Genomic DNA, 16,136 nt, shown 5'->3' on the forward strand with positions numbered 1-16,136 from the left:
AAAGACCTGCCAGTGAAAAGACTGACACCAAATTCTCCAACCTCTACTAACACTTGGGTCCTTTGCTTTACTGAGACTGATAATATTCAATTAATATCAGTTATTTTCCTCCTTTTTTGCAAACCCTTTCCTTCTCCACTCCTGCTTTAAGCTGAAGATGCCACCCTGCTGTTCAAAAAACAATGCACTGGAACACTGAACTGACCTTTTTTGAATTTGCCACCAATCGTTGATTTTGGAGACAAAAGACATTTTGTTCTTTCGCATGCCACCGAGATGGAGAATCTGTTCTTCTCCTTCCATTCTGCAACAAACGTCTGGAAAAGTGCTTTGTCACTTGCTACATCAATAATAGTGAAACTTTCAGCACTTAAGGGAACAAGTGGAAAAACATCCTGGGATAGCTGCAGTGAAAAGCCTTCATCTACAGTGGAATCATCTTTTATCTCATCATTCTCAGTTGGGCCTACGTTCCCAAAATCGACCTGGGATGTTTTTACCTGCTGCTCTGCACTGCCCTCTCTATTCTGCTCTGGCTGAAACAGCTGCCCTTCATTCATGCAGGTGACTTGTCTCTCCCTTGCAGATTTCACAGAGAGAGAAGCAGAACTCTCTGGAAAGAGCTCTTTGGGGGGTGTTGGAGGAATAAACTCGTTATGCCTGTCTGGTGGAGGGCAGGATGTTCTGTTGCTTTCCTGGAGTTGAAGTATTAGACAGTCTGTTTTCTGAAGATCTGAGTTCTCCATTTTGTTTTCTTTTGCCTTGAAAGAGCTTTTTAAATCCTGGCAAGTGGGCAAAGGCTGTGGCTGACAACAGTCAGATTCAAAAACTGGATCTGGCTCTCGATTAACAATAGGAGCAACCAACTTTTCTTTCAAACAGGAGCTTACTAAAGCAGGTTCAATGCCTGAGGGACTAGGCCACTTGTCTAATACATCCTGCAGTCCTGGGCTTATTAGTTCAAGGGAGTGTTCAGTCCACGCCACTGGATGGGTTTTCTTGTCTAAAGCTTGCTGACTTCTCTGGAGCTTTTCAACTTGATCTTCTACTAAATCCTTTGGTCTGGGGTCATTGTTACAAATCACTGGGTTTCTTAATCCTGACTGACTGTGAAATGTAAAAGGAAGATCTTCCAGAAAAGATGGGGAGTTTGCATGATCTAAAACTTCAGCTGTTAGATCAGAGAATGGTAGAGACACATTATTATGCTGCACAGGATCCTCATGCTTTTTCTGATTGCCACTGACATCAAGTTTATTCTGAACAGGCCTTAGGTTCTGCAAAAGACCATTTGGAGGAAGCAAAGCCTCTTGCTTCTCCACAGGGTCCTTTCTGTCAGCTTCCATGATGCGAACAGCTGAAAGGTCACCGACATTACTGAAGCTATCATCAAACAGCAAGCTATCGCTCATATTCAGGCTTGTGTCGGGGACAGGGTGGCATTCTACTTGTACAATGTGCTCCCTACCAAAAGGGGACGTTGCTTTATTAAGGCCTTCAGACACACTGTCCCCTTTCACTGAATTTTGGGTCTGGTAACCTTTTAGAAAACTGTGTAGCTGGGAGTCAGTCACTGTCAAATCACTTTCTTTAAGGCAAGGTGCAGATTCGATTTCCTTTGCTACAGGCTGTAAATTAAGGCCTCCAGACTCCAAAAATTTATCACTGCACTGCTGAGCTGTGTTTTTTTTAACATTATTTGTTGCAACAACACTCGATAAGCCCAGTTTCCTAACTGTTGCAGCCAGCCTTTCATCAGTAGCATTCTCAGTCCATGAAGTGCATAGTTTCTTGGAGATTTTCTGCCATGGTATTGCTGCCAGTTCTGAACCTTGTATTCCCTGCTGTCCTGTGATTCCAGCTGCTCCCTCCTGTTTTATTATCATCTCAGTTTGAGTATCCAACTGGAAACTGTCTTCAAAGTCTCTAGAGTCAGAAATCAGATCAGAGGATGGACCATTCTGAGCACCATCTGCACTGCAAACGCCTCTGGATTTTACTAGAGAGTCTGTCGGAAAATTGTTAGGATGACTGTTGGCTTTCTGCAGTGCTCCAGCTTGTAACAAAATTCCATTGGGCTTTACACTCCCATTTTTGCCACCATTCTGAATCTGAATATGGCACAATTTATCCTCACCTGGACAAAAATGCACGGGCTTCTGTATCCTACTGCCACAATAGACATGTCCGCTTCCAGAGCAGCTAGCAGTTACATTACCATGAACTGTGTCTAAAGCCATCTGCTGCTTACCAACCATCACCTCAGCACAGCTCGCATCTGTTTGCATTTTATTAATATTATTCTGCTTATCATCAGTATTTTCATCTCTCTGTGTCCTAGCACTACCAGGTATTACTAGACTTCCTATAATATTATGTGTCTCCACACCGATGTGCAGAGTACCCTGCAATGCAACAGGTGCCTGAAAACATGCTCTCCCCTTAGGCGTGCCTTCGTTAGTGGTGGTAGGCTCTATACATAATCCTTCCGTTTTATCTTTCCTCCCAAGATTAATTTCTCCCATATGTGCAGAATCTGAGACTTTATGAGTTACAGACCCTGTTTCCATAAACTCCTTATTATTTTGGTCTGAAAAAAAATTATCTGTAGAGATGGTGGAGTGGAAAGCAGGAGGCTTTTGTATGTCTATGCTAAGTATATTTAAATCTTCAAGAAGCGACCTCTGCAGTTTTGAAGCAGTATTTTTATTCCTATTCTGGTTTAAGTGCATGTCTGTACTTTTTGTCAATCTAGAGGCTGAAGACTTTGTTCTCAATGTTGGTGTTTTTCCTTTTTCAGTAGGGAGTTCTGGAATTGCTCTCCTGGAATCCATCTTACTTCTGACCAGAGAAATTCTCTCTACGTTTTCATTATCTCTGCACATATATGGCCTTTTTCGAGCACTGTACACAATATCATCATTGCCTTCCTCTGCTCGAGCCTGTCTCCTGCCTGGGACTTCACTCCCAAATCTGGAATCTTCTGTACTGTCACTTAGTCGCCTTTTATATCCCTTTTTAATATTTGATACGTTTCCAGTCTGAGAACCAAGGCCATTACGATGTTCAGCTCTGTACCCTTTTTTGTTTAACACCCTTGAAGACTCAGAAGACTGCTCTCCATTTGATCTATGTAGTCGGTCTTCCAGTTCTGACTTACTGCTGATCACAGAAGATGTATCGGTCTCAAGGACAGACTCTGGGTTCCACTGCACTCCCATCAGTGCCAAATCCTGCTGGAGAAGTCCCCTGGCTTCCTCCACAATGAGGGAAGCTGCTTCTCTTTCAGTTAAGCCTTTCATTCCAGCCATCCAGATGCTACGCACAGTCCGACGCTCCTCTGCTGATTCTTCATCCTCATCGATAGCCCTGCGAACACTATAGGAAAGGTAACAGACAGATGTAAATAACAAACACCGCAAACTACTGGCACTATTCTGCTCTGCTCCCATTTCAATTAGCTTCACAGTCTCACAGAAGCACTATATTCAAAATATAATGCACTTAACACGAAATAACTATTTCAGTTTTCTGTATGTGAATTGATGGCAATGTAAGATATTACTGGCTGCATACCCCAGAAGCATTCCCAGGTTTGTGTGTCCAAACATGAACCCCAGGTGACTCCCAACTCCCTACTAGTGCAAGATCCAGGTCTGAATCAATCCTTCTCCATGCACTGTTTTCCAAAGAAAGGAAACTTCAGGAGCATGAACCAGACAGTTGTCATGGCACAGTCCAACAGGTAGTTGATCAAGGAAACTTGTCACTGCACTAATATGAAATCACAAGAGAATCTCAAATGATATACAGTAATAATTCATGAACTCATTTGATCATATGGTGGGGCTGCCTTTTAGAGGCAGCAAAAGGTCTCCAGAAAGCACTAACAATTCTCCCAGGACTAAGCAGTGCATTGAAAAGATGAGTAAGAAGAAAATTTAGGTCTCTCAAACTTAACGCTGCAAATAAAAGATGCTTCTATTAATTTCAAAATAATCATGGAATGACTGTGTTCAAAGAGACCTACAAGTTATTTCTAACTAACATTTGGTACCAAGTCCCAAAAGGTTGCTGAATTTTATTACAAGTTTCATCCTGTAATCCTTCACCTTACAAACAAACTCCTTTACTTGACTTCTGGACTTACTGATTTCTCACCTTTTGAATGGTACCGAATTCTTCAGAGCAGTTGCCACATCATCAGGACTGGCTTTAGCAAGATCAGCCACTGTGACAAAGCCAGCATTGTAAAGCATCCTAGCACGCTGTGCGTTCAGCAGAGACACTCGTACCAGGTCACAAAGCTCCCTATGAACCCCAAAAGTGAGGCGGCTCTGGAACTGAGAGAGCAACAGCTCCATGTTGTGCCAGCCCAGTCGATTACAGAAAACCGTTATCATTCCTGGAACACAGAAGTTACATCAGCGTCTTAACTCCAGCTCCAGTTCTAAGCTGGATCCATTTTTTCCCCTGCATCTGAATCAGCATTCACTTCACATTTCTCACCTTCCCATTACTTACAGAAACTAACATGTTTATTGTAACTATGACTAGGAGCTGGTCTCGCAGAACCCCACTTAATCTAGAATTGACTAGTTTATCAGTGAGGTAGAAATTCTGAATGACGCTGCTTTTTCAAAGATGCTAATCCTGAAAGTGTGAAGCACATGCATATCCTGTAACAGGAGTCCTATGAAGCAAACACACTGAAGAAAAAGAAGACAGAAAAAGCAGTGATGAGAGGCACTAAGAGAAGCCACAGATCTTTGAGGGAAGCCAGCACTGACATCCATAAGAGCAGAACTTGGCCTGCAAACCTTCAGTTACTGACAGCGTCACAGGAAGTAGCAAAGCTGATGATAAAGGTTACAACTGCAGTCCCAGTGCACAGGAGGAGGAAAAGCGCAGGTAAAAGATAGTTTCTTACTCAACAGGCTGCATCTACAGAATATGAAAATAACTGAAACACACGGCACCCCTCACTATTTTTACAGTGATTATAAAATACAATTTTTATCATATCTCTTAACTATACGTCATGTCAACAGTTCATTTTACTCCCCAATTTACTTTTTTGAGAATTATTAACACCAGGAATAGAGAATTATGAAACTGCTACGACAAAAAGATGCAGAATTAATTTAAACAACTCTGCATCAGTTGGCGTGACCTTTTCATTTTAGGGCTTTGACTCATGCTGCACCCACACATAGGGTTTCGCAAGTTGAGCTAAAACTGTCTTAAAAATTGAAGACCTGCTTATGGAGTAATGGAGGACTTAGACAACAGAAAAGGAAAAAAAAATCTCAGTCACACAATGGGCTGTTACTTCTGCTCCTACACAGCCCTCTTAAGGAAGTTAAGTTAAAGGTGACAGCTATCAGACCTCTTGTTATCTGGTGACAAATGACCCAGAAACTACTCACCCTGTTTTGAAAACTATAAACTTATACTACCTAGCCAATTAATTTGGCAACCAGGAGAAAGCCATGCTAAGTCTTAAAGACCCCAAACTTCACCCATGCTGCAAGGTACTCTTACCTGACAGAGGAAAACTTCAGAATGGACTTGTACTTATTTCCATACTTAGTACTGAACAAACTATATTCCTGCACATATACAGATGATTTCCACATACCTCAGCATGCTACAGTACTGCTTGATTCCACTAAGATGGTCCCCTTCCCACAGCACGCTCTGTGGGTCCACCTCAAAGCAGGGGCAACCACAGATCAAGCTGTAAAGCTGGAAGTGGTTTTACAACACTGACTGTTGTTAGTACCACACTGTGGCTATCTTATCACTATATCTGGAAGGAAAGAACAAAGACTAGCCTAAGATTCCCGGGGTATTTTGCCCAGACAACTCACCTGCATAGGTGGCAGCAGATTGCTGCAAGGATTGAAGCTGGCCACGACTACAGCCATATTTCTGGGTCATATCCTTTAAGGGGACCTCACTGATTAAATCCAGAAGGGCAAGACTGGTGAAAAACCTGTAGAAGTAGGACATACAGAAATAAAATAATCATCCAGGGCACATTATTGTACATGGCAAAATGCACTATGTTAGCATAGAACAGAATGGTTCTGTAGCATAGCATACAAAAGAAACAAAGAAGATGGCTTCCCAAAACATCAGCACAAACATCTCATGCCAGCAGTGCGCTCAGTCCAGAGCAGACCTGGTCCAGGTTCTCTGAGCTATCAGCTCACTCCACAAGACAGCCAGTTCCTGGAAACAGACACAGAGCCTATCCGGTACACACGTTATAGCCTCTAGTCTTTGCACATTCACACCCATTTGTGACTACCTTTTGTGGATGGCCATTTGTCTATGCTGTTTATCTGTTTTAGCTGTGATTTTGCCCTTTACAGAGCGAGCCAGAAAACCTTCTTCAATCCCCACCAGCTCAGCCACACGTTTCATTGAAGCAGGCAGCTTCTCCCATAAGCAGAAAAACTGGTACCAATCAATTGTGGTCCACTCCTCATACACTGGGGTGACCTAAAGAAAATAAGACAATGCAAAAAAACTGCTTCAGAGAAACAAACAGAACAGAGCTCTGGGTAAACAAAAATGCAGCCTAGGCCTAGAGAATGTGGTTAGAGCATCCTACGCACTACTCGGAGGCACTGAGTCATAACCACGTACCCTGAAGAAAGTAAAAGCTCTTATAGTTTTTTTAATATTTGTACTAAAAAGATCTGACTCATACAGGTACTAATGATTTAACAATTTGGAATCTTTGTCAGATTTGGCTAAATCCAAGCCACTAGAAGATTTTTAAGTTTTTGCATTTTTATTTCCCTTTAACAGAACCTTATTCTTTTTTTAATAGAACTGACAGATATCTATCAACCTCTTAAACCACTAGCAATCACACTAGCCACTGCCACAGCATCTGATAAAACAGGAAGGAACACAGATTTTGCCAGAATTCATTGAAGCTTTTGTTTACCTAAAGTACACGAAATCTCAGCTTTTATTAACACTAAAAACAGCCATCCAGAGCATGCACAAACTCAGAGACAGAAAACAAATTCTGTTATTATTCAGAGAGCACAGAGTCAGTTTCAGTATAAGGAGACAAAATGTCTTCATGTCTGTATTGATACACTGCAAGATTAATTATTTTAAAATAACTAACAGCTGTTGGGGAGCATTTAACATAATATAGAATACCAGATGCCTACGTAGTTTTAAATCATCCATGCCCCTTCATCTGCTGAGAAGAACAAGAGTTATTAAGGTGGGGGATTGTCTTTTGTTGCTTGTTGGGTTTTTTTGTTGTTTTTTTTTTCTTTAAAGAAAAAACTCTTTTCCTAACCTAGTGAATACTTATTTGTTTTAATCAACTTTTCTAAAATTCAAGGTCTTGGAATTCAGCCTCATGTTTGTACAAGTAGAAAGACTGAAGCCTGAAAGAATTAAAAAGCATTATGGCAGATAACTTCCCTGTAGCCCATCAGGAACTCATGGAGAACAACTGGTTCTTTAAAAAAAAAACAAAAACAAACAAAAAAAACCCACACCAAAACCAAACAGACCTTCAGCCTTGAAAATGAACAGACTTGCAAGAAAGTGTTTTAGGCTAGCTTAATGGAAGGGAATCTCAAGAACATTTTGTTCAACAGTGTATTTGATTTAAAATAACATTAGACAAGCTCCTGCAATTAAAAAGTACAGGGTGAAAGAAATTTATAGCCACCACTGTCTCTACCCCAGAATACAAACAAAAGTAATCCTTTTTTTTTTTTTTTTCTCTGTTTTGGAGATGCAAACAGGAAAAAAAAAATATCACTGGTGCACGACACAAAACAGTCCACTTTGCCTAGCAACAATACAACAAAATATAAGGTGGTCCTCTAAAACAGAGATATGAGTACATATGGGACACTAGTAGACAAAAAAAAAAAATTAAAAAAATCTATCAGTATCAGCCAATAACTAGGTTAATGAACACACCAAGAAGAGACAGGCACCCTCAGACTCTTGCCTTCCCCTGTCCCCTTAGCTTAACAACTCCTGTAACTGCAAGCATATTCTCCTTGGAGTGAACTTTCTTTTTCAGGCAAGATGCCCAAATTTTGTCTTTGATTTATCAGCCTGGTAAAGAGAATATACTTAATACTTAAAGAGGCTAAAGATGACCATCAATTTTGGATGACGATTGCATGACAGGCCTCTGGCAGCCGTGAATCCCAAGATGTTCACTGCAACTCCATCTTGTTTCCTCACTAATCTTCACAGGTTCATGGCTTCCTCTCCAAAGGCTTAAATAGCATTGCTTAGCTTTTGAACTGTATATGCACATAAATCTTGACAAATTTGGGAATTTTCTCCATTCAAAAAATTTATTGCATTCCTTTCTTTAGCCCTGGCAGCATCACCAAGCAAGTAAACTAAATCAGAGACAAATTTCACCGTTACTGAACCAAAGAAAGCCCACCCACAGGAAGAAAGCAATGTAGTTCTCTGAGGCTTTTTGTAGGCAAAACAGATGCTAAAACCTAAAAAGTTTTCTGAGCCTCCAAAAGCAATCTGAGGGGCAGCCTGCTGATACCAAACACACAACAAACCCAGTTTGTTTCATCAACTTCAAGTGTCTCCAAAAAATTACCACTATCCTCCACCCAAAGTTCTGAAATCTTTCAAAGTCAAGAGTGATAGCAATGCGCTCAGACAGACATGCAGCACCTGCCTACATAACAGACAGTCTGGGAACAGACCAGTTCTGAAGAACATTCAATTTAGAAAACTTTCTTCATGAAGGATGAGCTAAGCAAAGCCCAAGAAACTCCCCCTGCATTCACGGAGCACTCAAAAATTCTGCATTGGGCTTCCTCTCCTTTCCTTAGTTTTGGCAGTACAAAATACAAAACACAGAATGAGGAACCTACTAGATAGACAATATGCAGATCATTCTCCAGAACAAAGCTTTTCATAGCTCGCTGCAGGTCAGCAAAGATTTCCATGGCTTCAGTTGGTGAAAGAGAAGAGGAAAGAGTAGCTGAGCCAAGATGTGTTGGATGATAAACTTTTGCTGTTCAAAAAATAAAAATACACAGAGGAACATTTAGTACAAGTTTATATCTCATTTTCAGGTTGCAATGTATTTTACAGATATCAATTCTACTAACTTTTTCCAACTCCTTTTTCAAGAAATAGCATATTTCTCCATTCCGAGGACAGAAAAATAGGAACAATAAAAGGTTTAGACTTGCCTAAGTCTAAACTAGTCTTTTTCAGAGGCCAGATCACAAGCTTGGATCCCTCCAACTACTCAGACTAACAGTTCTGATAGCTACTTGAACAGAAAACACTGGAATCCCATCTGCCAACCTACCTAGGAGTTACCATTTTGGGTATTCCTTTCTTAGGAACACTAAATATCTCCTATTATCTTTTCTTAAAAGAGAGATACAAATCAACCTGTAATGGGGATTCTTTCTATTCCTGGAAGAGTCTCATCCTTAGCCATTTTAAGAAAACAGCAAAATCAGGAAAAAGTGCAACCATGTATACCAAGCAGTTCTAGAACAGACCCATACTCTCTTAGAATGTACTGGTTCTTCCTCAGAAAGGCAAAAATCATAGTCTACAGTTAATGTGCACAAAACCTGTGGTAAAAGTATGCCTTGTTTAAAGCTGTTTTGGGAATTTGTAGACCAGGACACATGAGTCTCAGAGGTGACGTGCACAGAGAGGCCTTCCAAGAACACATGCATGCAAAAAATGTTAAAGCAGGTATAAAGACACCCTCCAGAAAGCTAAAATATTCATGATACACATGATACTTTAAAATAAAAACAAAAATGCACAGAAGTCCTCATTATAAATGTTCATTATATTGAACATTACCCAGCTGCAGAAGATTTACCGATTCAAAACTGCTAACTGCAATCACTGGGAAGAACACTAACATTACCTTTCACATCATTGCCGGAGTCCAGAACCTGAATGAACTCATTTTCCAGCAACCACGCCACACAAGCCTCAATAGGTCCAGTCTGCACTTTGTCTTGTGCTTTCTCATTTCCCCACTTGCTTTCTTTCAAGCTGGATGCAAGAAGAGTGCAAGAAGCGTAGGTCTGCACATCATCTGGAGTGCTGGCCACTCCCCCCACTATGACCTGTTGAAGAAAACTACTTGTTCCTATTTCCAGAGAAGCAGTAGAATAGAACATCAGATTAGAGAATCAAAGAGATTGATCCGTCAGATCCCTGAGTTTTAAAGAATCAGCATGAGAGGGGAACATGAGGCAAAGCAACTGCCAACCTTTAAGGATGTTTCTTGGCAAGGATGTTTCTTGGCAAGAACTTAAGACACCTTAGGTAGAAGTAAGAGAACTAAGCTACAGGAAGGAATTAATTATAAAATCTTATTTTGATAGCGGACATACACATAGTAATAGTTTATATTTGTGACCAGCCCTAGGTGTTTTGCTGAGCCAACACTGGGTTTTTAGCCTACAATGGATTTTTTCGTGTTATAAAGCAACACCACCAAAAAGGAACCCCCATCTTTTAGATAGCTCTTATTTAGAAAAAAGCAGTTACAAAATCCCATCGTCTGCTAAAAATTCAAAATCTATGAAATCACAACCAACTTCTAAGTACCACAGCAGCCTTCAGAAGACAGTAGTAGTACAGCAAACAAACTGCATTGAAAGAGTCTAAGCTCAGTTCAAGCCCAAAAGTAGCTTTGGAAAAAGAAATAAGCTCACCTATGTGGAGTAACACCCTTTTAGTCCTTTCTACTCCTGTGGGAACTCTACAGGGGAGGGTGGGCTAGAGGAACCAAATTGAGTACCATATCTGTTTGTTCACCAAAAATGTATTTACAAAATTCAAATAATTTCTGTGCAAAAGAGGTAGGTGAGGGGGGAAATAAGGAACCCTACAACATTCTACAAATGTCATCATGGCCCAGTTCAGTCTACAAAGCCTCTGGGATCAATAATTTACAAGTATCTCCCAGTTAAGACTGTCAGGTCACACATGAAGTTTAATAATTACACTTACTTCTGACTGCAGTTTGAGTATATCTAAATGCAAAAGCAAAGCTTAGTAGCCCCTGTTCGAGCATGCTCACATCCTAATCTGCAGCAAGCAGAGACTGAAATATACCAAACAAAATGCTGACTACTGAAGCAAGCTGGCAGACCCCGGTGATTTTCTTCCGAAGCCGCCTGGGTTGAAAGAGGAGAAAAAAGAAGAGAAAGAAAGTGCACAGAAAACATCTGATGCTGTCACAAAAGAAACCATCCTACAGTTACAAGAGTGCAAGCACAGTTCTAATCCCTCTCTGTGTATCCCGTACCTCAAGTATTGCTCTTTTCATGCTAGAAGCAACACCTTCCCCTTCTCTTCTAAGCAAACAACTGCAAACAGGCTTGAGAGATCCCTGAAGCAGAGCTGTTCCTTTTGATCTTTCTGAGGGCTTGCAAACTAAAATGCTTTCACCTACAGGAAAAGAAAAAAAAACAACCCACACAACAAACAAAACAAAACAATGACCGTAGTATTGCATCTTAGTGCTGTAATAGCTACATACAGTTCACCAAGGACATATTATTGAAATGGAAAACTGTACGCATTTTTTTAAAAAGCTGAATAAAAAAAAAAGAAGAAAAACCTTTACAGCCTTGAACAGTGTATATCCCTTGCTATGTAAGAACTCCACAAATGCATAACACTTCAGACTTAAAAGTAGAGCAATTGTCAAAGTTACATTAAGGTGGTCAGAGTCTTGCTGAATCAGCTAAGGAGCTTCCATAGCCTCTCTATGCATCTGCTGTGCTGCTGAAACACTCTTGCTTCTTGTTCTGGAATTGACTGGAACTATAATACATAGTGGCATAAGTTTTTCTTCTGCACTACTTTATTAAACTGAAAAGATTCTCAAAAGCAAGAAGAACACATAAAAGCTGCACAGCACTTTGACATTTTGTATTAAGTCAACCAGCTTCCACTCCCAAAATGAAATAACACAGATAGCAAACTAATTCAGAAATCCAAAGTTATTAATCTAAGTTACTATGCATTTATACACATACACATAAAAACTTAAGTATCCTGAATGGTTTCCACTGAAAGTACGTCTAAACATACCTTATCTTAAAATTCTCTATCAGACATTGTTAAATTCATCCCTCGCTACCGAAATTCTGTGGGAGGCAAAAAAGCTCCCAGAGCCATGAAACAAAAATAAAAATAATGGACCAATTCCTTTAACAAGATCACAGTACAGACTACTGGAAAATGCAGTGGTCACATAAAGGAGATTTTTTTCAACAAAGCCACTATAGAGAAACCAGGTGCCTGGGAGACCTAGATAGATAGAAGCTTTGCCAGCTGGCACAGTATAAATGAATTATGGGTAGGACAAGCTTGCCTTTGAATAAGAAGAGGGCATTAGATTTGGATTAGCTGTACAGTAAATACCATGATAGGTTTATAATAACTTGTTAAGATTTAAGTGCACATAGTCTGGAGACCAAGGTAATTTTGATAATAGGTATCTCAGTAACATCCTAGGGATGTTAAGTTATGATAAAAATGTAGCCATGGCAATGCTACGACAATTAGCAAATCCAGAGGTAAAGAAAATACACAGCATGTAAATTTAATGAACAGAATAAATAACACAAATTGCAGTGTGTGTGAGTAACCAAATACAGCTTAAATATGATTATATAAATGAGTTACAGCATGAACGACAGGTTCAGAGGATGTGTCTCTGTGATTTTGAAACTTTTGACATCTGTTGTTCATGCACTGTTGCCAGAGCTGAAAGTACAGAAGATAAACTGTCTGTAAGCATTGTTTTGTGAAAGCAAAGCTCATTTTGATTTCAGCAATGAAGAATGTTCACTCATTTTTATTTGGGTTATGACATGACCTACACTTCCCTCTGAAAATTTCAACTCTTCAGTGTGATAAATCTAACAAAAGATGGGTAATCACCTGGCTCTACATTACATAACAATCATTCAAGACCTGGGGAAACCCTTTCCCAAGATGCCACTCAGAACTTAAAGCCACTAACGGCAACCTAGTAAACTTGGGGGGGGGGGGGGGGGACATGACACACAACATGACACAGACTGACACAACAAGGAACAGACAGACAGGGACATGGCTAAACTGTTCTGAGATCCCTTATGAACATTTCAGATGAGAGGAGAAGTCTAGGTTAGCATCAGACTAGACAAACACCAGAAGACTCTGGCTATCTAGGCATAAAGCTCCATTAAAAGCAAAAAAGGCCCTATTATATTTCTAGGTTTTGTTCAGTGATATTGAACAGCTTTACCTATTTCATCTTGGGAATACAACAGTTCTGATGAATGCAAAAATAATCCCATTTCATTTTCTGAAATGAGGTTTTTAAATTTCCAACAAATCACACAAAAAAAAAAAAATTAAAAATCAAAACCTGAGACAATGAAACACTACAATGATGGTAGGGGAGGAGGAAATCAACCTAACAGCATTTATCTTCTGTCTGTCAGCTGAATTTCCCATCTAGATAAGGTATTTTTTCCAGCTAAGAGTAGCAGCTGGTAATATAGCTTTATGTTCTCATCCAAAAAACTCTGCAGAGTGGAAAAAAAAGGCACATTCATGAAGCTCATCAGCATAAAATCAACTGCTTACTGTGCAAAACGCAGTCACATCAGAACCATCAAAAAAGGGTACTAATTATTGTAACTTGAAGGGGGGGGGGGGGGGGCGGGAAAAGAAACTTCAAGGAATAACTTAATTTTACACCTGCCAGCTACACTCAAATGACAAAGTCCGGAAAATTTCAAAATACAGCATGCAGCTGCCCTTTTCTTTAACACATAGGGATAGCTCACAGAGATATAGGTCGCAAAACATACTGTTGCTATGCTACTCTGGCAAAAATAGAAAGTTAAATGTAAGAACAGTCTGCTTACATAGGGTTCGTGCAAGCACCAATCAAACCATCAGTAGGGTAAATCCCACTTCCCACTTCTGCTGAACTTCTTATTTTCTACTGTGTTTATACTTGTACAATACAATATTTCCAAATACCATCCATGAAGATAAATTTCCATTGCAAGTTAAAGTAACAGGCAGGACTATTTTGTTGAACATCAATCAGTGCTGGTGTATGCAAGAAGACACCATATTATCTATGAACTACTGTTCATATTTCTCTGTCTCTCTGTCGCATTACTACTTTCAAGATCCATAAAAGTTATGGTTAAGTTTAGTGGAAGTTTAACAAATCCAAATCTGAACTTCAGACAAGAGATTTATCAAGTTATGGTTGTAGACTTTAAATACATTTCTTACATTTTAGGCCTGTCCAATGAGAGCTCACTGTAAATGCTTTAGTAAATTGACCATGGATCATAGAATTACGGCAAATTAACAACACAGCTTTAGAAGCTAACAAGAATTTGAAGGAGGAAATAGCCCGTTAGTTCCTAAAGTAACTGACATGTAAATACTAAAGTGAGTCTCATGCAATGAACTGAATCCCCTGGGAATTACAATTTTTACTCCATTAATACCAAACAAATTCATCTTGATTAACTTAATCATACGGAATACCAAAGGAATTCATCATGATTAGTCACTAATTGCAAAGCACTGCCCTGGATTTAATCAGGTTAACACCATTCTTACAGAATGTTAATAAAGCTTCTGCTTACCCTCTGTGTCTACTCCTTTCCTGCCAGCCCTTCCAGCCATCTGCTTGTAAGTAAGAATGTCCAGCAGTCTGCCACCAAACATGGGAGCTCGTATAATCACTCGGCGAGCAGGCAAATTCACGCCAGATGAGAGTGTGGAGGTTGCTGCTAGGACTCTGATCAAGCCCTGACGAAAGGCTCCCTCAATGATGTCCCGTTCATCAAAAGTAAGACCTGAGGAGAGACAACTTTTAGTGAACCTAGTAATGGTAAGACTGCATTTAAGAGCTAATAACATTACTGTCAAGCAAGGGGAAGAACAAATTTAATGAACATTACGCCATTCAGTGTTAGGAACTAGACTCACAACAATAAATGAGTTAATTTCTTCTGAACTATAAGTGAAGCAGAATTTTACCATTAAGTTTTCATTATCCAACTGACAGTAATAGTTATAAACTAACTTTTCTAAGGTGCTTGTACACATCGTAGCAAGATGAACAACTATTTACTACACATCTACAAGCACTGCAAGTAAATAAATAAATAAAAAGAAGAAAACTGGATGCAACAAACACTGCAGAGAACTAGGATTTAGTCTTTGCCATCCTGACCCTGGAATCCTCCCTCATTATTTCCATTCCAAGTTATAGGTCTAATATATATCTTTCTACATTTCCTTGAGGGCTTCAGGGCAATTTTATTCCTGAGAAAGAAACCCACACTCTATAAGTATTTGGAATTATTCCCCCTACATATCCAATGCTATAGCTACTGTTCGCTCTTCTGGAGTCAGTCCTTTCTCTCAGCGGACCTAGAGCTGACATACACTATTACCTACTTAACTAAGAACTAAAATATCTAACAAGACACATTTGCAGCTCATTCTCCTTTTATTTTTTCTTCAGTGTTATACTACTTCTATTAACTCATCTATTTCAGTATTAAGTTTAGCAAAATTGCTCTGAAATACTCTGGCAGCTTTGAAAATGCTTGAGCTGCAAATCAGCTAATTTTTCAGGCATTTCACCAAAAAAAATTAAGTTGTGTTTAAAAAGTTGCTGTTATCCAACACAACAGAAAGATTTATCGTAACTATTAGTGAATTAAAGCCTTTGGCCACAATAGAAGAATTTTGAGTTTACTTTTAACTGTGAGATTCTCAAAGCACTTTAATTCCGTCATAAGCTATGGAAGGCTTACAAAAGCAACTGGTAAATTACTGGTAACCACAGCAAAAAGAACCCATATGACTTGATCATTACGGAATTCAAGACCAAGATATTCAGGAATACCTGCATGATGAAATGCCACTCCCCATGGCAAAGTACGTTGGAGCACAGAGTCCAGGCCCGAGATAGAACGCTTTAGCTGATCCAGAACCTCATCAATCCCTTTTCTGTCCACAGCAACTGGGGCAAGGGCTGAGTTTTTTGCAGAACCTTGGGAGAAAAAGTATTT

At 39.7% G+C, this 16,136-nt stretch overlaps 1 protein-coding gene across 7 annotated transcripts in view; it reads right to left on the bottom strand.

The window, feature by feature from the left end:
- POLQ (DNA polymerase theta) overlaps positions 1–16,136 on the bottom strand; it is a 57,929-nt gene that overhangs the window by 25,187 nt on the left and 16,606 nt on the right. For all 7 annotated transcript variants that reach the window (XM_055807445.1, XM_055807446.1, XM_055807449.1 and 4 more), the window contains 9 exons: positions 15,971–16,117; positions 14,697–14,909; positions 11,330–11,472; positions 9,935–10,139; positions 8,907–9,049; positions 6,317–6,510; positions 5,874–5,998; positions 4,162–4,405; positions 206–3,378 (listed from right to left, as the gene is read on the bottom strand). In XM_055807445.1, coding sequence (XP_055663420.1) covers positions 206–3,378; positions 4,162–4,405; positions 5,874–5,998; positions 6,317–6,510; positions 8,907–9,049; positions 9,935–10,139; positions 11,330–11,472; positions 14,697–14,909; positions 15,971–16,117 — 4,587 coding nt within the window. The remainder of the gene's footprint in view (positions 1–205; positions 3,379–4,161; positions 4,406–5,873; positions 5,999–6,316; positions 6,511–8,906; positions 9,050–9,934; positions 10,140–11,329; positions 11,473–14,696; positions 14,910–15,970; positions 16,118–16,136) is intronic.

Source organism: Falco peregrinus, chromosome 6 (assembly GCF_023634155.1).
Source record: "Falco peregrinus isolate bFalPer1 chromosome 6, bFalPer1.pri, whole genome shotgun sequence".
Classification (NCBI taxonomy): domain Eukaryota; kingdom Metazoa; phylum Chordata; class Aves; order Falconiformes; family Falconidae; genus Falco; species Falco peregrinus.